The following is a 27,983-nucleotide window of genomic DNA, read 5'->3' as shown; positions in this document are numbered from 1 at the left end:
ACCACAGAGGGAGAGCTCCTCACACCTGTTAGGATGGCCATCATCAAGAAGACGAGATAAGAGCTGGTGAGGATGTGGAGAAAGGGGAACCCTCGCGCACCATTGGTGAGAATGCAGACCAGTGCCGCCACTCAGACAATATAGAGTTTCCTCAAAAGTTAAAAAAAGAGAACTACCCTACGACCTAGTCATCACACTTGTGGTATTTACGCAAAGGATACAAAACCACTAACTGAAAAGACGTCTGCACCCCCGTGTTCACTGCAGCATTATTCACCATGGCCAAGACGTGGAAGCAGCTAAGTGCCCCTCGATGGACGGGTGGACGCGGAAGATGTGGGGGGGTGTGTACATACACACAGAGAACATACACTGTGCAACATCAGCCATAAAAAGGAATGAAATCTGGCCATTTTCGACAACACAGAGGGACCAGGAGGGCACTGTGCTGAGGGAAATAAATCAGCCAGAGGAAGACAAATACCGTATGATCTCACTTATATGGGGGATCTTTGAAAAAACAACCAAGGTCATAGAAACAACAGATCGGTGGGAGAAATGGGTGAAGGAAGTCAAGAGATAAAAATAAAAAATAAATAAATAAATACGGTGCATTACTGAGCATCGACCAAAAACAAAGCACGTGTTTTTTTTTCTGGATGCACAACCCTAAAAGCAAGATGGTGTTACCAAATTACCAATTCCAGCCCAAGCTATTCTCTCTGTAATCGTAACACTGCAAGGAAACTTCGGTTGAAATATAAACCACATTTTAAGGAATGTGCGTGTTTATAGTTCCTTCAGCAAACAACTTCTGTGGGTCTGTTTTCTGCACGTGCGCGCGCACACAGTAACGTGCCGTGTGTACCGCACGCTACGGGACAGTGGGCCTGGGCAGGGCCCCATAGTCACACTCCTCTTTCCTCAGAAAAGTGCCCTCCTACCACTGCAGATCAGGGTTTGCTACCAAACAAATTTGCTGCCAACCTGAAAAATCTTCCTGTTTTTTGAGTTTTGTGGATTTCAGAGTTGGGGTTAGGGGCTGCAGGCCTGGGATGTGTCGTGATGGTGTGGGGGGCAGGGGGCTTCTGTTCCCACAGTTTTAAAGCAGATGTTTATGGGCCACGGTGTGGAAGGATCCAGGCGCATGCTGCTTCCGGCTGAGCAGGCGGGTCTCGGGCTCCCCGCGGCAGCAGCCGTGGAGGACCTGACAGGTGCAAGGTGGCGGCATCGGCCCCACGCTCCGCCCCTGCGCCAGACGAGGCTCGGTCTTCCAGGCCTGTCTCTCCTCTGGGCAGTCCCTTCCAGCTTCAGCGTTAACCGCCTTTTCCTTCAGTTTATTTGTATTGTTGAGTTTAGTGCCCACGTTGGGGAGTTGACCTAGACCGGCCTGATGCCACCTGTGAGGGCGGCCGGGGTACCGGGTGCATTCGGTGGGCAAGGAGAGAGCTGCGAGCTACTTCACTCTCGATGAAGACCAGCCACACTGCTGGCTTTTTCCTTCTAAACATCTTCACGCCACCTGTGTGTGTGACACCGTGCGCCTCTCCTCGCCCGCCTCCTCCACACGGCCCTGCAGCCGCCAAGCCCACCCCCACCCACCTTCCGACGCGGGTGCTCTTTTGTGTTGCTTCCTTCATTTTCATACTGTTGTGACTTTTCTATCAGATCTCTCTTCTTATAAACAAAAATAAACTAAGAGAGGGAATCAAGAATTTTAACAAGACGAAGTATAAATACTGGCTTTTGATTGTCATCACTTTGTTCCGGGGACCCAGTGTGTTGGAGGCTGAGGGCGTGGGCCTGGAGGACTGAGCAGTGCACACGCCTCGGGCAGAAGGGCTGACACAGCTTTCCTTCACACCAGGCCCTGCTGCTTTGAACAACGTGGCCTTTCTGAACAACAGAAAGCTTGGCCAGAACACGCCTCGCGCTGTCCTTTGTTCTTGCTGCAGTGACCTCCTGGGGAAGACAGTGACAAGTGCCATGCATCCAATTGAAGGGTCAGTCACCTGTCTCCCGGGAGCAGGGAGTGGACCGTGCCTGTAGGGCGTGCACCCTGGGCCACCTTCCAGGTGAGCGCAGGGTGAGCCCCGATGGCGGCCCCAGAACCGGCTCTCTATACCATCACTTGCTGGACCACCACTTGGTCTGGGGAGCAGCTCTGGTGCCCACACTGCATTTTCTTGATCAGCCGCCGGAGTTTGCTGGGGAAGTTTCTGTTGGTGTAGCGGTAAAGAAGTGGCATCACGGAGCTGCTGGAGAAGGCCAGGAATCTCGACAAGTCCTTAGCAAAGAGCAGAATCCCCAGGTGGTGCCCGTCCATGGGCTTCCCCCGCAAGGCAAGCAACGTGTGCCCCAGGAGGGTCAGGTAGTGAGGCGTCCAGAGCCCAAACTGCGTGCACACGGTGGCCACCAGAAGCCTGTGCACCGAGGGGTCCAGCCTCCCCGCATCCCGGTCAAGGGGCGTGTCTTCCTTCCGGATCCTCGAGATGAGCGCGAGCGCATAGAGCACGGCCAGGGTGGGGACCAGATACCCAATGAACACCATGATGGCGTCAGCAGCCTCCGTGTCCTGCATCTTGGAGCACTCGACGATCCTGGCCGCCACGTGGCTGCAGATGTAGAAGAGCAGGGAGGAGAAGCTGGTGAGCAGGGCCCCGCCCCAGACAAAGCCGCACACGTGCCTGGTGTTGTAGACGCTGGACATGTAGGTGCGCGGCAGAGCCCGCTCGATGTAGTAGTCGAGGCTGAGCAGGGCCGTGGAGTACATGGTCACCAGGGAGGAGACGTTGAACAGCACGAGCAGTGTGATGTGGGCCTCGCTGCTGAAGCCCCACAGGGCCCACCCGGAGGCGGTGGGGCCCAGCAGGTGCACGGGCGCCAGGGCGCTGAGCACCAGGCCTGCCACGGCCATGTTCACGAAGTAGACGTCGGGCATGGTCATGCTGCTCTGGTCGTGCAGGTTGACCAGGACGAGCAGGGCGTTGTAGCCCAGGCCGATGGGGACGCCGACGACCAGGTAGAGCAGAGAGAAGACGGACAGGACCACGTAGAAGTGCTGGCAGAGGAGCTGGTCCTCAGCGCTGCCCGTGCCGTTGAGCGGGCCGCAGCTCCACATGGCGGCGGCGGGCGGGGCTGTGTGGGAGAAAGCAGCGGAACGTTAGACCCGGCCTGCGGACCCCTCCGAGATGCAGACAGAGCTGGCGCAGGGAGAAAGCCTCGCTCCTTAAACTAGCACAGGACAGTCACAGACTAAAATCCCGTCCTGAGCACGTGTGTTTCCTGTGAAAGCGAAGGTGCCGTCCCATGGCTGTCCTAAGTCCTGAGCCGGGCCAGCGAGGTCACGATGCTGCAATAATCTTCCCGGCCATGGTGAGTCTCCCTAAGCCTGTTTCTGAGGAAATCCGAGCAATGGATGATTCGCCCAAAATGCTGCTGGGAAGTCGCTCCCAGCCTGCTTCGGGGCTCCTCCTGGGTCCCGGCTTCTCTGCGCCGGGAGGGGCCCTGCTGCAGGACCTCCCCCACCCCCACCGTGCCCTCACCGCTCCGCCTGGGCTGCGTGGCTTTGAGTCCACGTAACCCCCTCCCGTTCAGCCTCTTCACTGAAAGTGGGTTGGAAAGACAGGTGTCTCTGGGGCCAGTGGCCCGTCAGCCAGGGCGGCACCTGCACCGTGCTCGGGGCTGGGATGTGTTCTGATGGGGCCTTCCTGTGACAGGGTGACCCTCCACAGCCACCTGGGTGAGAAAAGCAGCCTCTCTGCCGAGCAGGCCACAGCCTTGCCCGGACCCTTCTCGGCATGCATGGGAATTGAGTACCCGCCTTCCACACCCACGTCTGCGGTCTGGTGGCCAGAGACCCGTCCTGTCTCTCATGCCACCCAGGCTGCACCGGCAGGCGGCACCGCCAGCCCCGTGAGCAGGCGTGGGTGCACACGTGGGCAGCTGCACAAGCTGGTGTGTGTGACCGAGGCGCGCCGTGAGCTGAGCTGGGAGAGCAGGAGGCGCTAAGCCAGGCGGGGGTGGCTGGAAGTGGGGCTGGCTGCCACGGGCTGAGACACTCGTGCCTTCATCCCCACAGGGCCGTCGCGGGGTCCCAGTGAGGCCACGTCCACGAGAACCGTCGTGGAGCCTGGGGTTCCCTGGGGGGACGTGCTCCCAGTGGGGGTGTTGGGGAGGAGATCCGCCCTGCCAAGGCGCCCTCACCCAGCCTCGGAGGCAGCGCCCAGGCGGAGTGCAACCCGGTGGCCTGTGTTCTAGCGCTCGGGAGGCCTGGCTACACAGCTGGCCGAGAGAACCCACAGTGTGAGGAAAGAACACTCTTCAGCAATGTCAGTTCTCTGGAGGAAAACCTTACTTTCCAAACTGTAGTTTGGTCCAACCTGATCTCCTGCTCTCAGGACAAGAAATCCTCTTGGGCAAGCACATACAAAGCAAACATTTGTTTCCCAAGCTTAGGGACAGGGATCAGCCAGCCCTGCTGCCCATGGAGGGGCTCGGGGGCCAGGCCCTGCCCACACCAGCTGCAGGCCGGAGGCTGGCGTGGGCGTGAGGGGTGACATGGGGAAAGGATTCTGTGACCAGAGACCTTTACCCAATAGTCTGCCTCGCCCTGCCCCACCCGGGCCAGTGGGGCAATGGGGGGTTAACAGTGAAGGAAATGGAGGCCGGGGGCCCCCACAATAGGAGCGTGTCTGCATCGGAGTCCCCCAGCATCAGACCCCGGTGGGCGGGAGACCGTGCAGACGTCAGTGGGAACGTTCTGCAGTCCTCACGAATGCCCCCCAGCAGCCTGTGATGGGTACTGTGTGTCAGACGGAAGTGATACTCAGGGTCAGGCTGGACCCAGGGCTGGCCGGGCTCTGCCCACACGTGCTGGTTACATCACTTTTAGAAGTGTTTACTGTTACCCACTGCATGGGCTACGTCCTAAAATCTAGACAGTGCTCCTCAGCCTCTGGCCCTGGTGGATGCTCTGCACCCCAGGGGGCCGGATGCTGGGGTAGAAGGTGGGAGCCCCAGGGCAGGTGGCGCGCTCCTAGAACACCCGTGCGTCCCACAGCCGAGGCACTGGGTCTCGCAGGGGCTGGGGAGGGGTCCCTTTCATGTCATCTTTAGCTGATTACATGGCCGGTTTCCGCTCTCCTTCTCCTTCCTGAATGCCTCCAGAGCTGGCTGTGGATCTTTCAGCGTGGCCTCCTCTCTGTCCTGAGGCTCCTCCATGCTGAACCGTGGCTCTGACACTAACCGGGGTGGGGGGGGGGGACAGTGAGCAGAGGAGGCTGCGGGGAGCTTGTCTGCCAGACTTCACTGGCCTCGAGTCCCCAGGAAACTACATTCTTGTGGCCACTGTGGACATCTTCCATCCCAGAGCATCCGTCCGTGCTGTGACCAGCTGGGCTCACGTCCTGTCCAAGCACCGATCGGGTCTGCCTGAGATGTCGCCTACTCTCGTGTCCACGCCCCTTTCCTCATGAGAGGACAGACGTGCCCCAGAAGAGAGAGGCCCTGCGCCATCATTAGGACAGGCGCTGGCTCTGGCTCAAGTGGGGCGCTTGCCAGCAGGAAAGGCCGGGACCCGAGGACCCGCACTCCTGGTCCGAGGGAGCCCGTCCTCCTCAGACCTGCCCTGTCGCTCCCCTCCTACCTCAGGCCTGTGCGGGGCCCTCCGCGCTCCCTGCCGCCGCCCGTCCCTAGCGGCGCCCCAGAGTGGCCGCAGCCGGGCCGCGCCTCAGGTGCTTACCTGTGTCCCGACCCCACACGTCTCTGCGCCTGGACCGCAGACCCGTGCGTGAGCGACTGGGCGGCACAGACCAGAGAGGATCCTGTGTTTCTCCGCAGACGCCCCCCGGCCCCGGCCCGGGCGCTGGCTTCCTGTGCGGTGCGTGTGCTCGTCTCCCCAGTCAGTCGCTGCGGTGCCTCCCCTGGCGGGCACGGCGGCCCCCCTCCCTCTGTTCACACCGGCTCCACGGAGCCTCGGGTCGGGCTCCCGCCCGCTCGCGCCGGCTTCCTTCCCGTCTGCACCCCGGCCTGCGCCGAGCTGAGCGACGGGGCAGGTGCGACAAGGCCTGCCCAGAGCCCACGTGGCCGCTCCTGACACCGGGGCGGGGGGCCCTGGTGAGTTCCTTTTTTCTCTCGAGCCAGGCAACTGAGAGGCAGCTTGAACCATAGGCCGCACCGGGTCTGCACGGAGAGGGGCACCGAGGGCCCTTGGAAGGGGCGGCCGTGGCTGAGGACGGGCTCAGGACCGGCAGGAAGAAGGGCGGGTGTCTTCCCCGTATCGCTGGGGCGCACAGAGCTGCCGGCCGTGTCCCCCCAGCCAGGGGCTGCCCGCGGCTGCCCCGTGGGGCCGCAGGGAAGGGCAGCTGGTGAGCGGCGCGCTGGGCCGAGGGCTCCGCTCTCGGGCAGTGGTCACGTGGAGCAGTCTGTCTAGAACTTCCCCGTTCTCGTGCTTGTGTGGCCCTGGCTCGCGCGTCGGAGAGGGGCCGTACGCGTGGGGAGCAGGCGGGGTACCCTCCCTCTCTGAGGGTTTCCCTTCAGAGGGAGCAGTGCTGGGTCTTCAGTGGAAATAGGCCTGAGTTTCTGTTTGCTGACAGCCAGTAAATACAGAACCATCCACTTTATTTTAAGAGCAGGAGTTCGCGTCTGTGCACAGCTCTCGTGCGCATCGAGTCTGAGGATGCCAGCTGCTGGCTTTCTGTCAGCCTGACGATGACAAGCTTTGCTCTTTTGTCCCAGCATTCTTCTGGGGAAGCCAGCGCCGAGGAGCCACTTTGTTTTATAAACGCGGGCATGCGGTATTTGCCAAAGCAGGAGCGTTCATTCCCGCCTGGGAGGAGGGGGCTGAGAGGCAGGGGAGGGAAGGGAACACCTGGGGGAGGCAGGGGCCAGGTGCAAGGGTGAGGCCACCGTCGCTGAGGCCACTGGACGGCCATGTGCCCGCCTCAAGACGGGCTCGCCCACGCCCTGTGCAAACCGAACGTGGGTCCCTGTGAGCACTGGTGGTGGAGCCCGCTGCGCCCGGGGCTGTGCGCACGTGGCACAGTGGGCGGGAAGCAGCTGGAGGTGCTCAGGAGGCCCAGGGACAGCGACTGCACCCCCAGAACGGCCACGTGTCAGCGGGTCTGGTGAGTGAGCGAACGGTGGTCCTGTCTAACCCTAGTCACGGGCGCTTGGTGAAGCACGCGCGGGTCTCGCAGCTGAGGGCTCTCATCACAGCGGACGTTCCAAAGGACACAAGCCGGGGGCGGGGGGGCACCATCCTGTCCAGGCCGGGGCCGCTGCCTATCATTCTGCACCTGGGAGCTAGGCGGATGCCCCCGAGCCCCCAAGCCTGCCCTTCCGGCCACAGAGGACCTCTGGTGGGGGCTGGCCCCGGCCTGCCTTTCTCTGGTTCCCATTTCCTCGTGGTGATCCACTTCCCTTTTGCACACTCTGGTTTTTGCAAGTCCAGGAACCTGGGAACAGAAACTTCCCTTCAGGCCGTCTGGGGAGGAGGTGGACCTGGGAACAATGGTTTGGCTCCCGCCCTCCTGCCCAGGCCTCAGACCACCTTTCCAGCTCCTGAGAAAGAGGAACTTGGAGCGCAGCCGGGGGGAGGCGGGCCGTTCCAGGAAGGCTGTCTCTGCAGGGGCACGCTGGGCTCAGTGCACTCCGTGGTGCCCGGCGCTCCCCGCTCCACCCCTTCTCATCTGGAAATCTGCCACATTCTTCCCAGACGGCAGGATGGATAATCTAACTTTCAGGGTCGGTGAGGACCCCGGTGGGCTTCTCGTCCAGGCTGGCCTTACAAGCAGGCCGGGCCTGTCTCCACACCTCCTCCCGAGGACCCCCGGGCCACTCCTTGCCGGAGCTCCCTGCTGCCTCCCTGGCTCCCGGGCCTGCTTCCTCTTCCACGCACCCTTGAGTCTTTTCTAGAAGGGTCTGTTGGCAGGGCCGCCTGGCCTGCTCTGCCCTTCCTGCCCCCACTTCCTGCCCCTCGCCAGCTCCCTCAGTGCTGCCCCTCTGCCCTCCTCTACTGGGCCTGCCTCCAGCCTCCCGGAGCCAGACTTACTGCTGTCGCCTCTCCCACCCCCAGAGCCTCCCCCAAGGTCCATGCACGTCCCGCGTCAGCACCCACAGCAGTGGCTGTGCCCACAGCTCTGCAGCAGACGAGGCACCGGGAATGGGGCCAAGCTCCCGTCCTCCCGCCTCACCTCCACGACTGTACTCGGGGCCCCCATGGATTCCCACCCCTGCCAACCCAGCGTCTCGCCTCAGCTGGGTGCTGCTGCTGTCCCTGAGCCTCTCCCTGGCTGGGGGCCCGGCCTGCTCCTGGAGGGGCCCCTCACAACCCGAACGTCTTCCCAGAGCACTCTCCTCTCCGCCCCAGATCTCCGTGGGGAGAGGTGACCCACTCACCCTCGAGACCCCCGAGACCCCCGCCGACACAGGTCCGTCGTGGCTTCCGTGCGCGTGCTGTGTGTCTCCCACGAGCCAGGACTGCCCGTCAGCCGAGGCGCACGCAGCGAGGGCGCCCCTGGCACGCACAGGTGTCCTGCTGTCCGTGTCCGCGGGAACGGCAGCAGCAGGACTGCTGGGCCCCCATCTGTGTGGCCCGACATGGGCCTCTGTGGTGACAGAGGAGCGGCCCAGCCCCGGCCGGTGGGAGGGGCCGCAGGAGGGCCGCGCACAGTCAGGCTGGCCTGTTCCTCGCGGGCACTGGGCATCTTGGCTGGGCAAGAAAAGGGAGGCAGCTCTCCAGGCCAGAGACCTCGCACCTGCTTGGGGTTGTCCGAGATGGAGCCCACTGTAATTTTCTTCTGGCTTTTTCTATAAAGGTGACTCACGTACCCTCCCTCTCTGAGGGTTTTGTGTGTGTTTGTTTTGTTTTCTAATTGCAGTCAGAAAGAAGAAAGCCTCCACATCAGGAGGCCAGGGCCGGTCTTTCAAGTGCCTGCTCCCGTTCCTGGTCCTGTTCCCATGGGATGGAGAGGCCAGTATGGCTTGGGGGCAGCACAGTTCCAGGCCTGTGGGCCGGCGGGCGCCCGAGAGGAGAGCAGATGAGCAGCCAGCCTGGTGGTGGCAGGGAGTAGCTGGCCCACAGAAGGGTGCTGGGCCCCACGCCAGGTCAGAGCGCACAGCGGGGCTGGCCCGAGAAATGGCAGCCCCAAGCTCCCCGCCCGGGGCGAGCCCATAGCCGACTCGGATCGTCACTGTGTATGCGTCCGCAGCTGTGCAGGGCCCCTTTCCTCGACACTGGCTGCGCGCACATCCCAGAGAGGGCAGCCTCCAGACAGGCCAGACGTTTCCCTCCAGAAAAGCCTGAGAGGACCCAAAAGCTGAGCTGACATCCCACGCATGAGGCTGGCTGTGCGGTGGGAAGCCTTTAGAGGGAGCAAAGCTGTGGTCCTTTCTTCTCCAGTGTGGAGGGGTCACCTCTTGGGCCCCAGAAACCCTACCCTTTAGAGGAGCACGAGGCTGAGGTTCGCAAGGACAGAGTCTCGTGGTCAAAGCTGGATCCATTTGTGGACTTGGTGTCGTTGCACTGCCGTCCGGGCCTCTGCTGCCTCACGAGGTGCCCTGAGGCCAGCCTGTGAGAGGGCATGGTACCGCAGCTGCCTCCCGCAGGGCCGGGAGGACCCAGTGAGTGCCGGCCGAGGACAGAGCGAGAGGCCGGTGGGCGTGCAGGACGTGTCTGAGTGTGGCTGCGAGGCCCCGAGGGGCTGGAGCCCTGTTGGGTTCTCTGCCCCATCCCAGTTTCTAGGGACTTAGCGGTTTCCAGGCACTCTCTCTCCCTTTGTCCCCAGCTGTGTGTCCTCAGCCGGGTGACAGTCAGTCATTGCAAATGCTCTTATGCATAAAAGAAAAGCCATTTTCTTCCAAGATCCCCTCTGGGCTTCAATAATTATATTTCAAGAAGATGCTTTCCTAGACTTGCCAATTTCCAACCCTTGGAGACCTCTTGGCCGCCTCCCGGTCGTGTCGTACTCCGCTTGAGCTGTGTCGGGAGGCTCTTGGGCAGGGTTATGGGCTCAGCACGTGAGTGTGGAAGGGCTCTCTGCCGCAGGCCGGGGGCATGGAGCAGTTGGAGAAGGCTGAGAGAAGGGAACCCACAGCTGTCTGACCCGCAGACCCGTGGGCCTGATGGAGGAGGACGTCTGGTGCCCGCGGGTCTGGCCTGAGCACCCCTCTGGGCAGCTCTCCTTGCTAGCTTGGAAAACCGAGGAAGCACCGTCTGCTCTGGGCCCTGAGCTAGTACTTTGGGGATCTCCGGTTTCTTCCTTATTGGTACCTGAGGTCCTGTTTCAGGGCTCCCCCGCGTAGGGTAGAATGAGGCAGGCCAGGGTTCAAGGCGGTGCCTGAACTCAGAGCCGCTTCCTCAAAGTAGGAGAGCCGCCTAGGACTGGTGTCCCAGGACGCACCGAGGCCCCGCTGTGCACCTGTCCCCGTCTGTCCCCCTCCATCACCCAGGCCTGGCAGCTCCTAACCCAAGCTGGGTTAGGCAAGCGCCCGAGATGCCAGCTCGGTAGGAGCCACGCAGACAGCCTTGAGGCCCTGCTGCAAGAGCAGGCGCAGGCCTGGTCCCCGGTGGCTGACCAGTGAACCAGCACACGGGCAGAGAGGGCCCTGCAGGCCACGGGTTTGGAGGGGAGGCCTGTGCGTGGGAGGCCAGGCCACAGGGAAGATGAGCTGACAGGAAAGCTGGGAACAGACAGGCCACACCTCTGCTCAGCAGCCCGAGGAGCCCTGAAAAACCAGGAGGGGCCAGTGTCCCAAGCGGCAGGGGTGGTGCCCGCGTTAGGAGCTGGCAGGCCTGGGTGATGGAGGGGGACAGACGGGGACAGGTGCACAGCGGGGCCTCGGTGCGTCCTGGGACACCAGTCCTAGGCGGCTCTCCTACTTTGAGGAAGCGGCTCTGAGTTGAGGCACCGCCTTGAACCCCGGCCGGCCTCATTCTACCCTACGCGGGGGAGCCCTGAAACAGGACCTCCGCAGTGAAGGTGGCCGCTCACACGGACACTCCCGCCTTGCCGAGGGAGTGGGGCTAGCAACCTGTGAACTGGCGCAACACACTGTCAGGAGAGGTGCACGTGCCCCGAATTTTGGGGAGTGTCCACCTAGTCGAGGATTCCGTCTCGGGAGCCCGCTGCTGGGACTGGAGCCCAGGCTCACTGCTTACCCACCGGGGGGGCGCTGGTTAGGCAGGTAACGTACTACCTCAGTTTCCCCAGCTTAGGAGACTCTCCTGTGACTGCTGGGGGATTAGGTGGATCCAGCCCTGTGGAGCACGGCAGGGTGAGCCTCAGCAAGTCCCTGGTGGGTGGACGAGGAGGGTACACGCACAGAATCTGCCACCTGACACATGGGAAGAGGAGACCGACAGGAAGGGAGGTATGGGGACGTGAGCACCAGTCACGAGCCTAGTGCCAGTTGTCGGGGGGGGGGGTTCAGGGACGGTGGGGAGAGGAGCAAGCTCCAGACACCCGCCACACGCACGGACCATCCCCATCACAGAGGCTTCCTGAAGCTTAAAGGCTTTGTGGTCTGGGTTAGGGCTTTGGTAACAACAAGCAGCGCATTTCCTGGTGCCGCGCTCACGTTACACTGGGGCATGAACGTGTGCGTCCCTCGCCTGTGTTCACAGCACGCAGAGAAGGGGGCCGGGGGAGAGAGCAGCTCTGGGCCCGTTCTTTTCCCGTCCTAACGCGGGAGGATTCGGGGAGTCCTCTCTGCAGCAACACCCCCTCCTCTTCCCCGCTGGGAAGGCCCACACTCCAGTTAGGCTGCCTGTTAGAAGCATTTTGAGGGAGGACATCGGTGGCTTTCTTTCTGTGCCTTTTCAAAAAAGAGCCCAAAATGGTATAAACCAGCCCATTAAAAGTGCATGTTTTTAAGCAATGAAAATGAACTTTGCTAAAATCCAGGGCTAAAGTAAATAGCAGTCTCTGTGCAAACAGGATGCCCGGAGTGGGTCACAGCAGCAGTCTGGGCGGGGGCTGTGCAGACACGGGAGCAGGCTGCCGCTGGGGTGGGCGGGGGTCACGCCTCCTAGGAGTCCTGTGTGTCCACGCACAGAGCCCACAGAGATGAAAGACCAACAAAGAGGAATCAGCCTGTTCCAAGGTAGCTGAGCTGGTTTCACTAAAACATTACCCTTATTTCCTTGCTCTGTTAATCAGGAAATCCTGTCCTCTGGTGTTGGGGGCCCACTGGTGCTGGGCCTCCTGCCGCCCCCCCCCCCACCGCCCACACTGGGGCAGGGCGGGGTGCACACACTGATCCCTTGCCTAGACTGCCTTTCCTCGATTCCTCCCATTCACTTGACAAGCGCTAACTCACCCCTGAAGTTTTATTTCGGCATCAGCACCCTGAGGAGCCCTCCCTGACCGCTGTCCCCACCCCCCTCCAGCCAGTCCTGCTGCAGCCCTCTCTTTGCCACCTGCTGAGAGCTTTCTGAATGGGGGGAGAGGGCTCTTGATCCCTGCCAGAAGCCTGGATGGCTCTGGGGAGGACGATCATTAGGTCATATCAGAGGCTCTTCCCCAAGGTGAGCAATAGACCCCACGCAGCAGAAGGGGTAGCAGAGAGAGTGGGAGCGCCTCTTGTCGCCGGGAGATCTGGGTGTGGGCATGGGGCTGTGGGGCCCAGGCAGTGCACCGAGTGGGCAGACAGCTCAGCCCGGCTGATGGTCTTGTGGGTTGTTTCTGTTTGATGTAGACCCGCTGTGCACCATGAGACCCAACTTCAGATGAATGTTCTAGAACAATCAGCTTTGAAAATGACTCCTGAATGTTTATTTCCTTTTGTAATAATGGGCAGAGGCTTTAGCTACAATTAACATCCAGCTGGTAGGAGCCAGACACTCCGGAAAGGCTGGTGTTTTCATAGGTTTTTCAATGTAGAGAGCTTACGCATACTGATTCCTATCACAAATGCTGTGCCTTCCTGGGGTGTGATAAGAAACTGTTCGTTATATAGATGGGTGGTTTTGATTTTTATAGGCTTTTGCTTTTTACGGTTCTAAATTGCAGAGTAGTGAGTGAACCAGGCAACCTGGCTCAGACGCATAAACAAAGAGCAGCCTCTCTTTCTCCGTGGAAGAGAACAGGCATGTTTGCTGGCTCAGGAAGGGCTGCAGGGGACTGAGACCAAGTAGCCAGGTCCAGGCTGGCGGGGCGCCTGTGCCAGGCTTCCTTCCCTGGAAGGAGACATGGGACACACGTTCTTTTGTCAATGCAGCACTAGTTTCTTGGGCTTTTCTGTTCCCGGACTAACTTGCTTTGAGGCTAGTGCTCCTTCCAGGCCAGGGGAAAACAGAAACTAAAAGACTGACTCAGAAATTCAAGGGGCTGAGAATAGATCGGGTCTCCATTTCAGACTCTGGGCAGGCCTGGCACCCCAGCCGGGCTCCCTGATCTCCCCGCAGCCTTTAACTGGGTGTGCTCTTACCTGGGGTGGGGGGGCGGCGGTGCTCAGAGCCGCTCATCTTATCAGCGCCTGTGGTTCTTTCTCAGGGAGGAACCGCTGGTTATTTTTACACATCACAGTTGCTTCCTCAGTTTGCTGGGTTCTAATTAAAACTGGGAAGCTCCTGGGCACACCCCCACTGGCATGTATGGGAGGAAAGGGACCCAGGGTGGGCCTGTTGGGGGACGCACAGGACACCCGGCCCATCTCACCCTGTCCTGCGATATGAGGGATGTTGTGTTTGCACATGGAGGCTCCCAGGGGACTGAACTCTGTTCCCCGGCACCATGATATTTTGGCATCTCAAATTAGAGAGAAGATCAGCCTTTTTCTTATCTAGACTGAGTCCCCTGCCTGGGTAGTATTTTGGGTCCTAGGCCTGTGAGACCCCTGTGGGCAGGTGCAGCCTGATGCTACCCAGTTTTACAAGTGGCTTTAGCCTTAGAGCCAGCAGCAAGCAAGGGGAAATGACAGGAAACACTGTTTAAGGAAGAAGGAGCATGATTTGTCATGTGTGCTAACGCAGAGGCCCCAGTTCTCTGGAAGGGAACTCACCCGCCCCTGCACCACCACCCCCCACCCCGCTGCCCCAAGACACTGCCGTGGTATGTGTTTGGGTCACGAGAGGCCAGGTGACAGTTATGTTTTCAGGATTCCAAATGACATCTGAAGGACGCAAGATGGATGCAGCTGCCCCAGGAGCCCCTCCCCTCCCCGTCCCAGGAGGCAGCAGGGCCCTCTTCCCACCTGTAAATCACACAGGCATATTTCCCAGCAGTGATCTCTGCAAGTATGTCACTTTCTCATTATATAATAGGTATAAATCAGTCTTCACATCCCAACCTAAAAGCCCATATGACCCACATTAAGTGGATATACCTTGCGTGTCATCGACCTACCATGGGCTTTGAGTTCCACGCTGACCTTTGTGTTCTGCCCTAAAGCTGTGCTTTTCCATCCTCAGGGTATTTCCACACTCACTAGAGAGGCAGGACACCACATGGTCAAAGAGCTGTGTGTGGCCCTGGGTGAAGGGCTTACTGCTCCAGCCCCAGCTTCCTATGTGTGACGGGTCTGGTAAGCGCTGACCACATGCAAGCTACTTATCTGGAGGCCTGCTTCATTCAGGAAGATAGCAGAGGCTCTGGTTTGGAGAGCCGGGCCCCATAGCAGTTCCTCACCGAGCTATGCCATGGGTCCTAGACAGTGGCTGTCCACTAGGTGTAATTTTCACTCGGCGGTGCCCCAGCTAGACCCAGTCAGGACAGTGGAGGATCTGGTCACCATTATGCATGGTCAGAGCCACTTTCCTCATACCCTTGTATTTTCAGGGGTCCGTGAAGCCAGCAAAAGTCTTTTGCAATTGCATGCTAACCTCTGCTAGAGGCTGAAGATAGGGGCTCCTCGGCTGAAATAGGGAGCCTGTTACTTAGAGCTGGAATGGAGACCTCAAAGGACATCAGAGGGATAAATGGTGCTCTGGACATCAAATGTACAATCCCCCTCAGGCTCTCCACATCTGGGCAGGGCAGAGACTAGGTAGATGACCACAAGCAGATGAATGCCCAGCTTAGAGACCGGAGTTAAGGTGTTTATGACACTGACTTTGCCGCTTGCTGTGTTTCTTGTTGCTAGCAGAGTGGGTGTTCAAAGGCTGGGGGCACTGCCTTCCTACGAAGTTTTGCAGAAGCCTTTCCATGCACAGGGAATTTTATATTTTTATCAAGTGTCCAAGACAGCAACAGACTTGCTGTCTACATTTAGATGTAGTTCCAAAACTTACTAAAAATTGTGTAATCATAAAGAGGAGGAAAGCTATAAGCATGCTGACCCAGGAGAACGCGGTCAGCCTCCCCCCCCCCGCCCCCCCCCCCGCAGGACATGTGAGGGAACAGCGGTGTTGCTAAGCCACATGCCCCTCCACAGGTTAATGACCGCAGGGTAGCGGCGGCCCGGTCAGCGCGCAGCTGGAGGCTGGCCCCAGATGCGGGACAGCGTCCCCGCCCCCGCAAGGGGACAGCACCCCCAAACCTCCAGGGGACAGCGTCCCCACCCTGCAAGGGGACAGCGCCCCTCCTCCCCCGGGGGACAGCGCCCCCACCCCGCAAGGGAACAGCAGCCCCAAACCTCCAGGGGACAGCGCCCCTACCCCCCTGGGGGCACAGCACCCCCAAACCTCCAGGGAATAGCGCCCCCACCCGCAAGGGGACAGCGCCAGAGCGGGGCCGACGCACCGGAGAGTCCGCGCGGGGCCGCCGCAGCCCGGAGCTTGCTCCCCGCGCGGGCCGAGACTCCGAGCGTGCCCGCCGGCCGACCCCGCGTTCGGCGCCCACTCACCGGCTCGCTGGGCCGCGGGCCGCGCAGTCGCCGCGGGGCGGGCAGCTCGGGGCTCCGAGGAGGCGGTGGCTGGGCTCACGGCGCGCACGCCGCGCGGGCCTGTGTACACACGTGACCGCCGCCCGGCCCCGCCCCGCCCCGCCCGGCCCCGCCCCCGGCCCCGCCCCCGGGCTCGGGCCGCACTCCACCGCGCGGGGCGGGGCGGGGCGGCGCGCGTTCGGTGACCCGAGGTCAGCCGCGTGCCGGACGCAAACCCCGGGCGCCTCGTGGGCTCCCTGAAGCGCGGGTGCTGCGTGTGCTGAGTCAGAACGCGCTCTAATCTGCAGGGCACAGGCCCCCCCGCCCTCCGAAGGCTGTAATCTGGCCCTCCCAGGTGCACCTGCTGCTTCGCAGCGTGCGCTCGTGCTTCCGAGTTCACCGGTTACTTCCCGGTCTGAGGAATTACCTTGTCCACGGCGCTGGCTGCGGGAAAACCGCCGAAAGACGTCTGCAGCCTCGTTAGTCTCGTAGCTGTTGTTGTGATTAAACGTTGGGAAAGTTTAAAGAACAGGGGGACCTACTCGGCCGCACTTCTTGCGGCGTAGCAGAACTCTTAGCGGCACGTTCTGGCTCAGGATCCAAGAACATTTCTTTCCGAAAATCAAAGCATGCGGGTTGCAGAACTTAACGCAGATTTGCTTTGTGCGCAGGGGTTGGGCGAACCGCAGCAGACGAGGATGGCAGCCAAGGCTGGTGCTGCCTGAGCGCTCACGGGATCGCTTCCTGACCACCGGGAGAGGGAGGTCGGGCTGAGCTGGCGGGCCAGGCTCCCGACGGTCGGAGGGCGCAGCAGAGCCTCACGCTCTGTCCAGCTCACGAGTAGACCCCCTTGGCCCTGTTGTCATTGCGGTAACTTCTCAGCCCAGCACCAGAAGTGGGTTTGTAGAAGTAGGCATCTGGCCCCAGCTGGTACTCCACGCGGCTCGGGGAGCCTGACCCTGCCAGCTCCTAAGCCAGGCCCCCAGAGCAGCCTCTTGAGGTGTTTCCTGGACATTTCATCACATCCAAGACATCATTAATGCTGCACCATTGCTTTATGAACCACTGACAACCCTCGGCCAGTTAAATTCTGACACTGTCCATTCTAAGCATTCTCATTTTAGAGATGTTAAAATGAGAGAGAAAATGTGTCTTAGCAGCAGTGAAATATAGTACTCTCATTTTAAGTTGCATCAAGGCTCAGAAAGCTTAAGCAACTTGCCCAAGGTCACACGGGATGGTGGGGTCAGGATTTGGGCCCAGTCTGCCCAAGTAAAGTGTTGTCTCTGTTGTCTGAGTGGCCTTAGCAGAGTTCCTGCTCAGAGTCCCTGGAATGCCAGGTCTAATGAGGTCTGCCCATAGGGTGTTTGCCCAGAAGAGAGGCTGCCTGTAACTGGGGTGAGCTGACATTCAGCTCCATTGAAGGCACTTAGTGCTCAGGTCACTTACACTGCCTTGTCTGCAAAGAAAGACTTCCTCTGCCAAGCAAGCAAACGGGGTCAGGAAAAATGGCAGAGAGTCTGGGGGATGGGGGGTGGAAGATCTTCAAAGTAAGCCCACCCTCCAGCTGAGCCAAGATCAGCATTTTATAGCTAGGGAATGTAAATACGCTCCAGAGAGCTGCAGCTTTGTATCTTGCTGCTAGCTGCTCCCCAACTGTGCAGGCCAGTTCCCGGGGAAGAGCCAGATGTCTGTGGGGACAGCACCACCATCTTGGGCAGACGTGGACTGGGGTGTAAGAGCCGTGTGATTGACCTGCATCCTGGGTTTCTGACTGCGTCATACTCAGATGTCACTTTGCGAAAACCACATGGAGTTGGCCTCCCCTGGATTGCTGGTGAGGTTTCCTGAGGAATAGGAGTTGGGGGCCCCTGGGCCCCAGGGCTGAGCCTTTGTAGCTGCATTCGCTGCGGTCACAAGGCTGGTGCCCTAATTGCGCACTGCACTCTGCAGTGAAAAGGGAGACTCCGGTCCAGTTTTCTGCTGAGATCACGGAGATGCCTCTCCCTGGATTACAGAAACATCACAATGGCCCTTTGCTTAGCACAGTTTGGAGACTTGGCAAGTCTTTCTGGTGATTCTGGAGTGGCAGTCGATAAGAAAGGCTGCACTCCACGCTCAGGGGACTCTGGAGTGCTGGCTGGGAACCTGAGAGTAGCCTGCTGCCCAGAGTCATTCTCTTGGGGGCTAGGGACCAGGCTGTGGAGGGTTCCAGCTGCCCTAGCCTCGACGGAAAGGCAGGGTCATCTTCCTTTTGAAGGTGCACCTTCTTTCAGTAATGATGTACTTACACTGTACATTTGATCCTAGGTGATGTGTTGATCAGGGACAAGGAATGTTCAAAGTTAATTTGTTAGTTCTTACGAGTCTGGTTTAGAGTGGGGTTCTGTATCGTGACTTCTGTGTGGTTCTATTAATGTAAGTTAATGTTCTTCAGGGCTCCAGTAAAGTGTAGTAGACTTTGATAAGGCAGCGTGGAGGGCTTGGTCAGAGACAGGGTCCCACCCTAGGAAAGCCCATGGGCTAGATGGGAAGCGTGTGGCTGATGTCTGGCTGTTGGTTCAGAGCTGGGCCTGTGGTTTCTCTGTTGTCATCATAGGTATACACACCCACAAAGGTGGAGAACAACTTGGCATTTCACTGGACTCATCCAATCAAACTTTTCTGCCCCAATTTTAGCCAGAAAGAACTCACGATCCAGCTTCCACATAACACGGTTAATAAAGATACTCTGTTTCTTAGAAAAAGCTATTCTTTGTAGTTATACATTTTTTATTTATATAATCTTATGTCTGTATTTTATACTATACACAAATACACAAATGTATGTAATGTTAACCCTAAAAACAGAACAGCCAGTTATTTTATCTGAAAAGTAGTTCCTTCTTTATTCTGGAATGGCAAAGGAATTGCAGTCAGCACGGGCATAGCGGGGTGACCCAGAGGCCAGTCTTAGAACAGAGGGAAGGGAGAGCAGGGATGCTGCTTGGGACAAGAGCCCACTGGAGGAGGCGGGAGTGGGGACTTCTCATAGGCCGGGCTGTTGCTGGGCCAGGAGAAACCTTCCTTCCTCCCGCTCCTGGGTGTGGGAGCGCAGTTGCGCCGCTGGGCTCCTCGCCTCCTTTCCCCAGGAGCGCGTTAGAGCTTGGTGCTTAAGTGTTGCACGTGTATACTGAAGAGAGATGTGATGTCTGGGCTTTGCTTCAGAATCATCCGAGGCTAGGCCGGGAGGGGAAAGATGGGCCATACTGCTGAACGCGCGAGGATTCGGTAGACTTTTGTGTATCTTTGGGATCCCCTGTAAAATTCCCAAAAGAGGGGGCCAAAGAAAGAGACCGCGCGCTGCTGCCCGTGGTGCAGGGGCAGGTCAGACCCGGCCTGGGCGCAGCTCGGTGGCCTCGCAGGTCCCCATCCCCAGGGCGCGGGCACAGAGCCCAGCCTGGATCCCGCAGCGCCCCGCACCGGCGTCGGCCCGGGTGGGGCCTTGTGGGCGTGCAGACTGCAGGCACTGAGCCCCCGCGGGAGGTAGCGGGAAGAACCGGAATCTCGATGCTGGCAGTTTGCTTTTCCTCCTCCGAAGCCTTTCGTCGGCGTTAAAAGTAGCGCGCGTGGGAGCGCTTCCTTCATGGAGCGGGGGTGGGCACGCTGGAGGAGCTGGTGCCCAGGTGGCCTTTCGACAGCCCGCTCCGTCCGGGAGTGCAGCCGCCTGCCCCTTGGGCTGCATCTCCTGTCTTTTAGGCAAGAAGCTCGGGAGTGGCGAAGCCAGAAGGTGGCCGTTTCCACAACAGCAGAACGCCCCAGCCCCCAGATCGGGCGGAGCAATGTGCCGGTGTCCTGCCGGGCCGGGGGCTTCGGCAGAGACTGGGTGACCGTTCCGCCTGGTTCCCCCAGTCAGCCTGTCCAGCGAAGGCAAGAGGGGCCCAGGCTCCACAAACCCCGAGAAGCCTGGGCTCAGCGCTCGGGCCTTGGGGAGGGGGTGGGCGGCTGGCTGCTGGGCGTTGGGCCAGGCCTGGAGCCAAGTGAGGACCGAGCTAGGCAGGGTCCCGCCAGTGGCCTTACTCCTGGCTTGAGTGTGGGGCTGTCACCAACATATGCAGCTCTTGTGGGGACAGCTCGTCTGAGCCACACCCAGCCCCCCCAGACTGGGGCACAGAAGTTGCTTTTTCGGTACTGTTTCTGTTCTAGAGCTCTCCCTCTTTTTTTTAGCTTTTTATTTTTAAATAATTATAGATTCCCAGGAAGTTGCAAAAATAGCAGAGCGCAGTCCCTTGTACCTTCCCCCACTTCTCCCCGAGTGTTATGTTCTGCATGGCTCTAGAACAGCATCAAAACCGGGAAACTGTCGTGAGCACCGTGGCACCACGCTCAGGTACCCCCACAACACCGACGTCCAGACGCGGAAAGTCTCCTCCACCACCGCGCTGCCCCACACGCACGCACGCTCCGTAGTCGTGTCCTCGTGAGGGTGGTACGTAGACGGAGCCACACGGTGTGTGTCCTCCGGGGATTGGCTGTCTTCCCTCATCCTGACGTCCTGAGAGGTCCAGGTCGTGGCTGTGACCACTGGGCCGCCCCTTCTTGTTTCTGGCTGCAGCGGTGGTCCGGCGGGGCGGGCCTGCTCAGTCACGCACTGCTCCCCGCTCGGGTCTGCTGCGTCGGCGTGGAGCTTACAGACGGGGCAGCCCAGCACTTGTGACAGGTTTCTGTGTGGACATAACTTTTCATTTCTCAATTGCTGGGTCATAGGGTATGTGCATGTTCCGTTTTGGAAGAACCAACCAAACTGTTTTCCAGGGTGGCTGCAGCATTTCTGCATTCCCGCCCGCCGTGTGTGGGCCCGCGCCGTCTGCAGCCTTGCCGGTCCCGGGGGTCGTCCCGCTGGTCTCAGCCGGTCCCGCAGGTGTGGAGCGGCCCCTCCTTATGCTCTCGGTGCTCTGCCCTGAGGCCTTGTGATAGCACGCAGCTCTGTGTGTGCCTCTTTGCTGTCCCCATACCTTCTTCGGTGAAATGTCTGTCCCTTTCCCATTTTCTAATTGGGTTGTGCGTTTTCTTACCATTGAGTTGCAGAAGTTCTCCGTCTGTTCTAGATATGAGACTTTCGTTACCCGCAGGGCTTGTAAATACTTTGTCCCGGCCTGTGGCTTGTCTTTACGCCCCCTCAGCAAGGCCCTTCGTGGAGAAGAGAAGCTTCTCACTTTTGGTGAAGTTGGTTTATTGATTTTATTTATTTATTTATTTATTTATTTAAGATTTTGTTTATTTATTTATTTGACAGAGAGAGAGAAACAGCATGAGAGGGGATAGGGTCAGAGGGAGAAGCAGCCTCCCCCGCTGAGCCGGGAGCCCGATGTGGGACTCGATCCCAGGACTCCAGGATCATGACCTGAGCCGAAGGCAGTCGCTTAACCAACTGAGCCACCCAGGCGCCCTTGATTTTTTTGTTTTTTCAATGGATCTGTGTTTGGTGTCGTGTTTAAGAAGTCTTCACTAATTCCTATGTCCCAAAGACTTTCTCTTATGTTTTCTTCTAATAGTGTTATATTCGATATGTAAGTCTCTGATCCGTCTGAGTTAATTTTTGTATGTTAATATTTGTGAGGGTTAGGTCAGGTTTTTATGTTTTGTTTTGTTTTTTAAAGTAATCTCTACACCCAATGTGGGGCACGAACTCATGACTCAGAGATCGAGTGGCACGCTCCTCTGACTGAGCCAGCCAGACACCCCTGTTTTTTTTTTTAATAGACTATTTAAATGCCAGTTTTAGGTTCACAGCGAAGTTGAGCAAAAGGTACTGAGATTTCCCATATTCCCCTGTCCCCACGCACGCACCGCCTCCCCCCCATTATCTGCATCCCCCCGCATGGTACATTTGTCACAATCGGTGAACCTTCTTCAACTCGTCATCATCACCCAGAGTCCACGGTTCCCCATTAGGGTACACTCTGGGTGGCTGTACATTCTGTGGGTGTGGACAAATGTGTGAGGACAGGTATCCACCACGACCGTATCATACAGAGCAGTTTCACTGCTAGAAAAGCCTCTGTGGTCTGCCCACTCATCCCAGTCCTCCACCTGCATAACCCCTGGCACCCACCGATCTTTTACCGTCTCTGTAGTTCTGCCTTTTCCAGGACGTCATTAGTTGGAATCATTCAGTACGAAGCCTTTTCAGACTGGCTTCCTTCACTTAGGAACATGCATTTATGGTTCCTCCATGCCCTCCGTGGCTTCAGAGCTCACTTCTTTTTAGTGCTGCACAATATTCCACTGTCTGGATGGACCATGGTTTGTTTATCCATCACCTACTGAAGAACATGCTGGTTGTTTCCAAATTTTGGCAATTAAGAATATAGCTGCTGTAAACATGTGTGCAGGTTTTGGCGTAGACCTAAGTTTTCAATTCCTTCGGGTAAATACCAAGGAGGATGATTGCTTGGATCGTGTGGTGAGAATAGGCCTAGTTTTGTAAGAAGCTGCCGAACCGTCTTCCGGAGTGGCCGCCCCATCTTGCACTGCCACCAGCAGCCCGCTGCTCCGCGTCCTCTCCAGCATCTGCTGGAGACGGTGTTGTGGATTTGGCCGTTCTAACAGGTGTGTGTGATACATGATGTTGAGAATTTTTCGTATTTTTATTTGCCATCTGTACATCTTCTTTGGTTCAGGGTCCATTTTTTGCCCATGGATGTCCTGTTGCTCCAGTATCATTTGTTGAAAAGACTGTCTTTCCTCCAATGAATTACTCTCACACTTTTGTCAGAATTCAACGTGCTAATGAGGCAGTTCTGGGTTCTCTTTCACTTCCCGTCAACAGCACGCTGTCTGGATTGCGGTAGCTACACAGTAAGTCTTGAAATCAAATAGAGTGATTCTTCCTACTTTATTTTCCTTTTTCAGAATTACTCTAAGTATTCTAGTTCCTCTGCTTTTCCATATAAATCCTAGAATAATCTTGTATATATGTGTGAAAAGTCTGGCTGGGCTTTTGCATGAAACTAGTCTCTCCTCTTGTAAAGAATTGGCTTTGACAGGTTGGATTCCAGTCCGTGAACACAGTACGTCTCCCATTTACTTAGAGCGTCTTTGATTTCTTTCATCTGATTTCTTTTTGGTTTTCAGCATATAGATCCCGAAAGTGTTTTATTGGATTTACAACTAAGTTTTTTTTTTTTTTTTGAGCAATTGTAGGTGGTATTGTATTTTAAATTTGAGTTTCTGTATGTATATTGCTAAGTCATAGAAATACAATCAACTTTTGCATTTTGCTCTTGTGTTCTGCGATCTTGCTGGATTCATGAGTGCTTGGAGTTATTTTGTAGGTTCCTTGGGATTTTGTGTACCGACCGCCACACCATCTATAAATACAGACAGTTGTATTTCTTCTTTTCCAGTCTGAATGCCTTTGATTCCCTTTTACTGCCTTGTCATGCTGGCCAGGGCTCCCAGTGTTAATGTGTAAGAGGACCTTTGTGCCTTGCCCCTGGACTTGCGGGGCAGGTGGGTGCATAGATGGTATTTATCAAGTTAAGGAAGCTTCCCGCAATTAGCAGTTTTCTGAGGATGTATATCATGAATGGGATTTGAATTTTGCCGAGTGCTTTTTCTGCCTCTGTTGATATGGTGGTGTGCTCTTTCTTCTTTAGCCGGTTGATAGGGTGGATTATATAGATTGATTCTTGAGTACTGAATCGGCCTTGCGTCCCTGGAATAAACTCCACTCAGTTGCAGTCTACAACTCTTTGTATGTGTTGCTGATTAGGATCTTTGCATTTATATTTATGAGGGATTTTGGTCTGTGGTTTTCTCTGTTTCGTGCTGTTTTTGTCTGGTTTTGCTGTCAGGCTGGTAACGCCTTCATGGATGCCCCGGGAAGGAGCCCCTCCTCGCCGGTGTTCTGCCAGAGCTTGTGCGGAGCTGCTGTGCGTTCCTCTGTCAGTGGTTAGTAGAATCCCAGTGAGACACCCCTTGGCCTGGATGTGAGGCTCTGCAGGAGGCCTCGGGGCCTCCACAGCCCAAGGCTGCAGTGACGGAGGCCCTGCCCTGCCAGCGAGGGGAAGGGCCGGCCTGGCCCGGAGACCAGAGCCCAGACGGCCTTGAGCTGTCCTTGGCTTTGCTTCCCCTTGCTTGTTGGCTGACAGCAGACCCTGCTCACCGGGGCTTTACCCCTCAGCCCCCCTCTGCCACACACGATTTCTGTGCACCAGGCACCACGTCCAGGCAGGGCCTGTGCCTGGAGGCTCGGCAGGAGGGAAGTGCTGTGTGCAGGAGCTTTGTAGGCTGTGTCCGTCTGCATCCAGGTGGGCGTTCCGATGCCCCTGCGGCATTTTCTGTGGATTTCACCAATGATTGGTCCTCTGGGAGGCGGCATGCCCGGAAATTGGGCATGTGGATCAACCAAACATTCAAGTTCATAATGTTTATGTCAAACATATTTATTCTTTGTTTCGTGACTCAGAATGATCAACATGATCTTGGGGGGCCTGGCACCCTGGTTTTGAAGGGTAGGTCGTATTGCCTCTGGGGGAAGGTCTGGTGAGGATTTCATGGTTCTAGAACCCCAGCCACCTGGCTTCTCCTCCGCCTCATGCGGGCCTCCATGCCCCCTCCCCAGGACTTGTGTGCTCACTGTACCCCCTTTCTCCCACATACCAAAGGCTATGCCCTCACCTTGGGTCTCAGATGCTGGGTTCCCACCACTGTTTTTCTTGACCTTCATCCTACCCCAGACATTTAAATCACAAAACGTAAAATCAACTTACTCTCCAACTAGCCTACCTAATTTTCCCCGCAGTATTTTAATCTTCTCGCGTCATCTTGCTACGGGCACGTAGCTCAGTCACTTCAGGCTGCTGTAGTGGAATGCCACAGCCGGCGTGGTTTATAAACAGACACGGGTGTCCCACCGTTCCGGGGGCTGGACGTCCAAGACCGAGGTGCTGGCATGGTCGGGTTCTGGGGAAGGCCTCCTCCTGGTTCATGGAGGGCCGTCTTCTGGCTGTGTCCCCGCGTGGTGGAAGGGGCCAGGGAGCTCTCGGGTCTCTGCTGTCATGACCCATGCATTTCCCCAAGGCCCCACCTCCGGATACCATCACACCAGGGATTAGGTTCGAGCATATGAATTTGGGGGAAACCAACATTCGGACTGTGGCTGCAGGCATTTTTGTCTGTTCTGTACCCCACAGTATAGTTAGCACTCGGAGGAGTATTTAGTGTGAAAACACTGCTTAACAAATATTTGTGAAATGAGTACTGGTCCTTGGCGATACGGCTCTTCCTAACCAGGAGCTGCTGAGCTAAGTTGCCTGGAGAGGGTGGGGCTCCAGGGTCCGTTGGGTGGGTGTAGCTGCTGCCGCCAGGCTCGCACAGCAGGCGGGGCTCTTGATCATTCTACGGCAAAGGCTCTCAGGCTGTACTCGTACCATTTCTCTCGGGGCCCCCGCACTGAAGCCCACGGGCACAGTGAGTGGCCCTGTGCTTGCTGCCCTCTGGTGAGGCCCAGGGTCAGACAGCTGGTGGGAAGCATGGCCTGGCAGTACGTGCTGTGGCAGAGAGCCCCACCTGCCCAGGGCCCAGGCCTCTGTGTGTGCCCTAGGGGTGCTGGAACGCAACCTGCAGGGCCCGGAAGGGACAGAGGCTTGGGAGTAGGCAGGCCTGGCACATTTGGGGCCCTCACTGAGCCCCAGGCCCAGGTGTGAAATGTGGGTACAGGGTGGAGGGTGTGAGAGTGCACGGGGAGCCGTGCATCCCGTCCCCGCATGTGGTGTGCCAAGCCAGCTCCCTCCCTTTCCTGCTCCCATCTCCCAGGGCTGCTGCTGAGTCACGGGAGCCAGATGGGGTGTGAAGAAAGCAATCAATCCAAGGGCTCTTAAGGCTGAGTAGTGACACTGGAATGCACTAGAAAATCAGCACGTAGATCTTCTAGGACTCAGAAGTCCCAGAATGGAGTCCTTTCCAGGAAACTGGCAATCTTGGAAACTTTTTAAAAAACAGTTCCGAGTCCCAGTTTCCTCATCTGTGAAGTGTGGGTGCCTCCCAGAGATTAAGCAGGACAGCACAGGTGAGACCACCAGGCATAGAGGCCGTGCCCACCCTGCCCCCTGCCTTCCCCTCCGTCCCTCCGACGCTGGCACAGGCCTCTGCAGTCCCTGTGTGCCTGCCCCATCGTCACTGTTGGGCAGGCTTCTGTGTAGAGTAGCCCACGGGTAAGGGCGAAATGACCAGGAGGAAAAGCACAGGAAGAGTCTGTCTTGGCTCCGGGACCTTGGAGATCCTTATCGGCTGGGAAGCTGGGACACCCACACCCAGAGCGGGAAGCCCACACCCGGCAGCCGGCACACAGTGGGTGAATGAAGAAACGGCTTCTAGAGCTGCCTCAGCAGCCAGAGGACAGAGCGTCCTGGGATGCCTAGCTTCTGACCTTTGCCAGAGAGGCAGTTGGACGCGTCCGCTCCTGTCCCCAACCAGCCCTGCCACCAGAGCCTCCAGCAGGCCCCTGGGTGGAATCAGAAGGCTCCTGGCTGCCCGCGTGTGGTTTTTTCTTGCGTCCTAAGATTCATCTGCAGTCTTAGGGGAGGGAACCCATGCTCGAGAGAGATTCAGGCGTTCACATGGTGAAGGAAAAGCTTTGTGATTCATTTATTCAGTGGGTCTCTGTTAACACTTGGCCTTGCCTGGGTGATGTCTTAGAGCCCCACCCTTGTCAAGCTCCCAGTTTGAGGGGACTAGATGTTAATCAGAGGACTCCAGTGGGTGTTCTGTCACCACTCTGAGAAGGGCTGCAGGGCCATGGTATTGGGGGGGGTGCTCAGGAGGTGAAGCAGAGGTTTCTCCAAAACTGAGGAGGACTAGTCATTGGGCTCCAGGCAAAGGGAAGAGCTTGTGCAAAGGCACTGGGGAGGAGACAGCAGGCCAGATTCAAGGAACCCAAGGGTGCTGCAAGTGGTGGAGGTGTGGGAATGGGGCCAGCACGCGGGACCAAAGCCTGCCAGTCAGATGGGGGTCCATGTTGTGGGCAGACAAATGGGGAGCAACTGGGGGCGCTGCAGCAGTGGTTTTCCTGCCTCCTGTGGGGAGCAGCCCTGGAGCAGGGCCTGGAAATAGGCAGACCTCTGGGCGTGGGCTCTGTCTGTGCCACTGGGTGGCCCAGCTGTGGACCGAGAAGCTGCCCTGAGTCGCCATTCTCTTCTGAACAACCTCCTTAAATAAGGAACCTGGCGCCGCCCATCTCCTGCCTCCTTTGCAGAGCCGGATTGGGGCTGGGGTTGGGGTTGGGGGTCCGCGCCCACCTGCGGCCACAAGCCCCGCCCACCGCATGGAGCCACGCCCACACGCGGGGGCCTCACCCGCCGGGGTCCCGCCCACCGCCCGGAGCCACGCCCACACGCTGGGACCTCACATGCCGAGCGCCCGCGCGCTTGCGTCACCGCCCGGCCGGCTGGATCCGGTTCCAGCCGAGCCGGGCCGGCCTGACATGCGCAGTGCGTAGGCGCTGCAGCCGGGCGGGCCCTGGGCACGCTGACTGCCCGGGACGCGGAGGTCAGTGCGCCGAACCCGGGAGCGGGGCCCAGTGGGTGTGGGGGCATCCGCTCTGCCCGAGCGCGCGGAGGGCGGGGCGTGTCCGGCTCGGGAAGGGGGGGCGGTTCCTGCGGGCGGCCCGGCCTGGGGAGGCCCCGGGCCCTGGTAAGACGTCTCACGGTGAGGGCGGGGTGCCCTTCCCCCATGGGGTCGGGCGCGGGTGGGCCCACGCCGCTGCCGGGGTTACATCGTCCTGGGAGCCCCACCCGGCCACCCGGGTCCACGTTGCCCACTTCCTGGGGTCACGGAGCGCCCTGCTCCCCAGCCTCGGCGTTCTGCACGGTGAGGATGGGGCCCCAAGCTATGTCCTGCAGCGGGGGGTGGGGGGGTAGTCGTGGGGGCTCCGAGCTGTGTCCTGCACCGGGGGGGAGGTCGGGGGCTCTGAACTGTGTCCTGTCCCGGGGGAAGAGCGGGGGGGGGGGGCTTCGAGCAGTGTCCTGCGCCAGAGGAGAGGGGCTCCGAGCTGTGTCCTGCTCCGGGGGTGGGGGGTGGGGATGGGGGACGTGAGGGAGGCTCCGAGCTGTGCCCTTAGCAGCTCCTACCTGGGGAAGGCCTCTGAGGCCCGCTGACCCTCTGGTTGCTGCTTCAGAGAGCTCAGCCCCAGGCCA

General features: G+C 58.4%; 2 protein-coding genes and 1 long non-coding RNA gene across 19 annotated transcripts in view; 2 read left to right on the top strand and 1 right to left on the bottom strand.

Moving 5' to 3' along the window:
• The window catches only part of CHLSN (cholesin), a 133,104-nt gene that overhangs the window by 72,788 nt on the left and 32,333 nt on the right, over window positions 1–27,983 (top strand). For 5 of the 17 annotated variants that reach the window (XR_013448647.1, XR_013448645.1, XR_013448646.1 and 2 more), the window contains exon 1: window positions 27,520–27,657. The exons of 9 other annotated variants lie outside the window; for them this stretch is intronic. Coding sequence is in view for 1 of the 8 variants with exons in the window: in XM_078074211.1 (XP_077930337.1) it covers window positions 27,520–27,657 (138 nt within the window). In the remaining 7 variants the exon portion in view is untranslated. Of the gene's footprint in view, window positions 1–27,197; window positions 27,337–27,501; window positions 27,658–27,983 lie in introns of those variants that run through there. 3 more of the 17 variants (XM_078074218.1, XR_013448643.1, XM_078074211.1) reach the window with 3 other exon arrangements.
• GPR146 (G protein-coupled receptor 146) lies at window positions 615–15,858 on the bottom strand. Its single transcript, XM_036105584.2, has 2 exons — window positions 15,787–15,858; window positions 615–3,138 (listed from the first exon to the last, which is right to left on the bottom strand). Exon 2 carries the CDS (start codon window positions 3,119–3,121, stop codon window positions 2,120–2,122), a length of 1,002 nt encoding a protein of 333 aa, XP_035961477.1. The 5' UTR covers window positions 3,122–3,138; window positions 15,787–15,858; the 3' UTR covers window positions 615–2,119.
• Window positions 6,043–8,831, top strand: LOC118544064 (uncharacterized). Its single transcript, XR_013448649.1, has 2 exons — window positions 6,043–6,509; window positions 6,541–8,831. It is a non-coding gene; the product is annotated as an uncharacterized LOC118544064 (long non-coding RNA).

Source organism: Halichoerus grypus, chromosome 6, assembly GCF_964656455.1.
Source record: "Halichoerus grypus chromosome 6, mHalGry1.hap1.1, whole genome shotgun sequence".
NCBI classification, from domain to species: domain Eukaryota; kingdom Metazoa; phylum Chordata; class Mammalia; order Carnivora; family Phocidae; genus Halichoerus; species Halichoerus grypus.
Note: the sequence above shows the minus strand (reverse complement) of the source record. Positions and strands in the feature narration are given on the sequence as shown.

What these genes read in the sequence shown, in the direction of transcription:
- GPR146 (XM_036105584.2), bottom strand. Translation starts at nt 3,121, where the DNA reads ATGTGGAGCTGCGGCCCGCTCAACGGCACGGGCAGCGCTGAGGACCAG.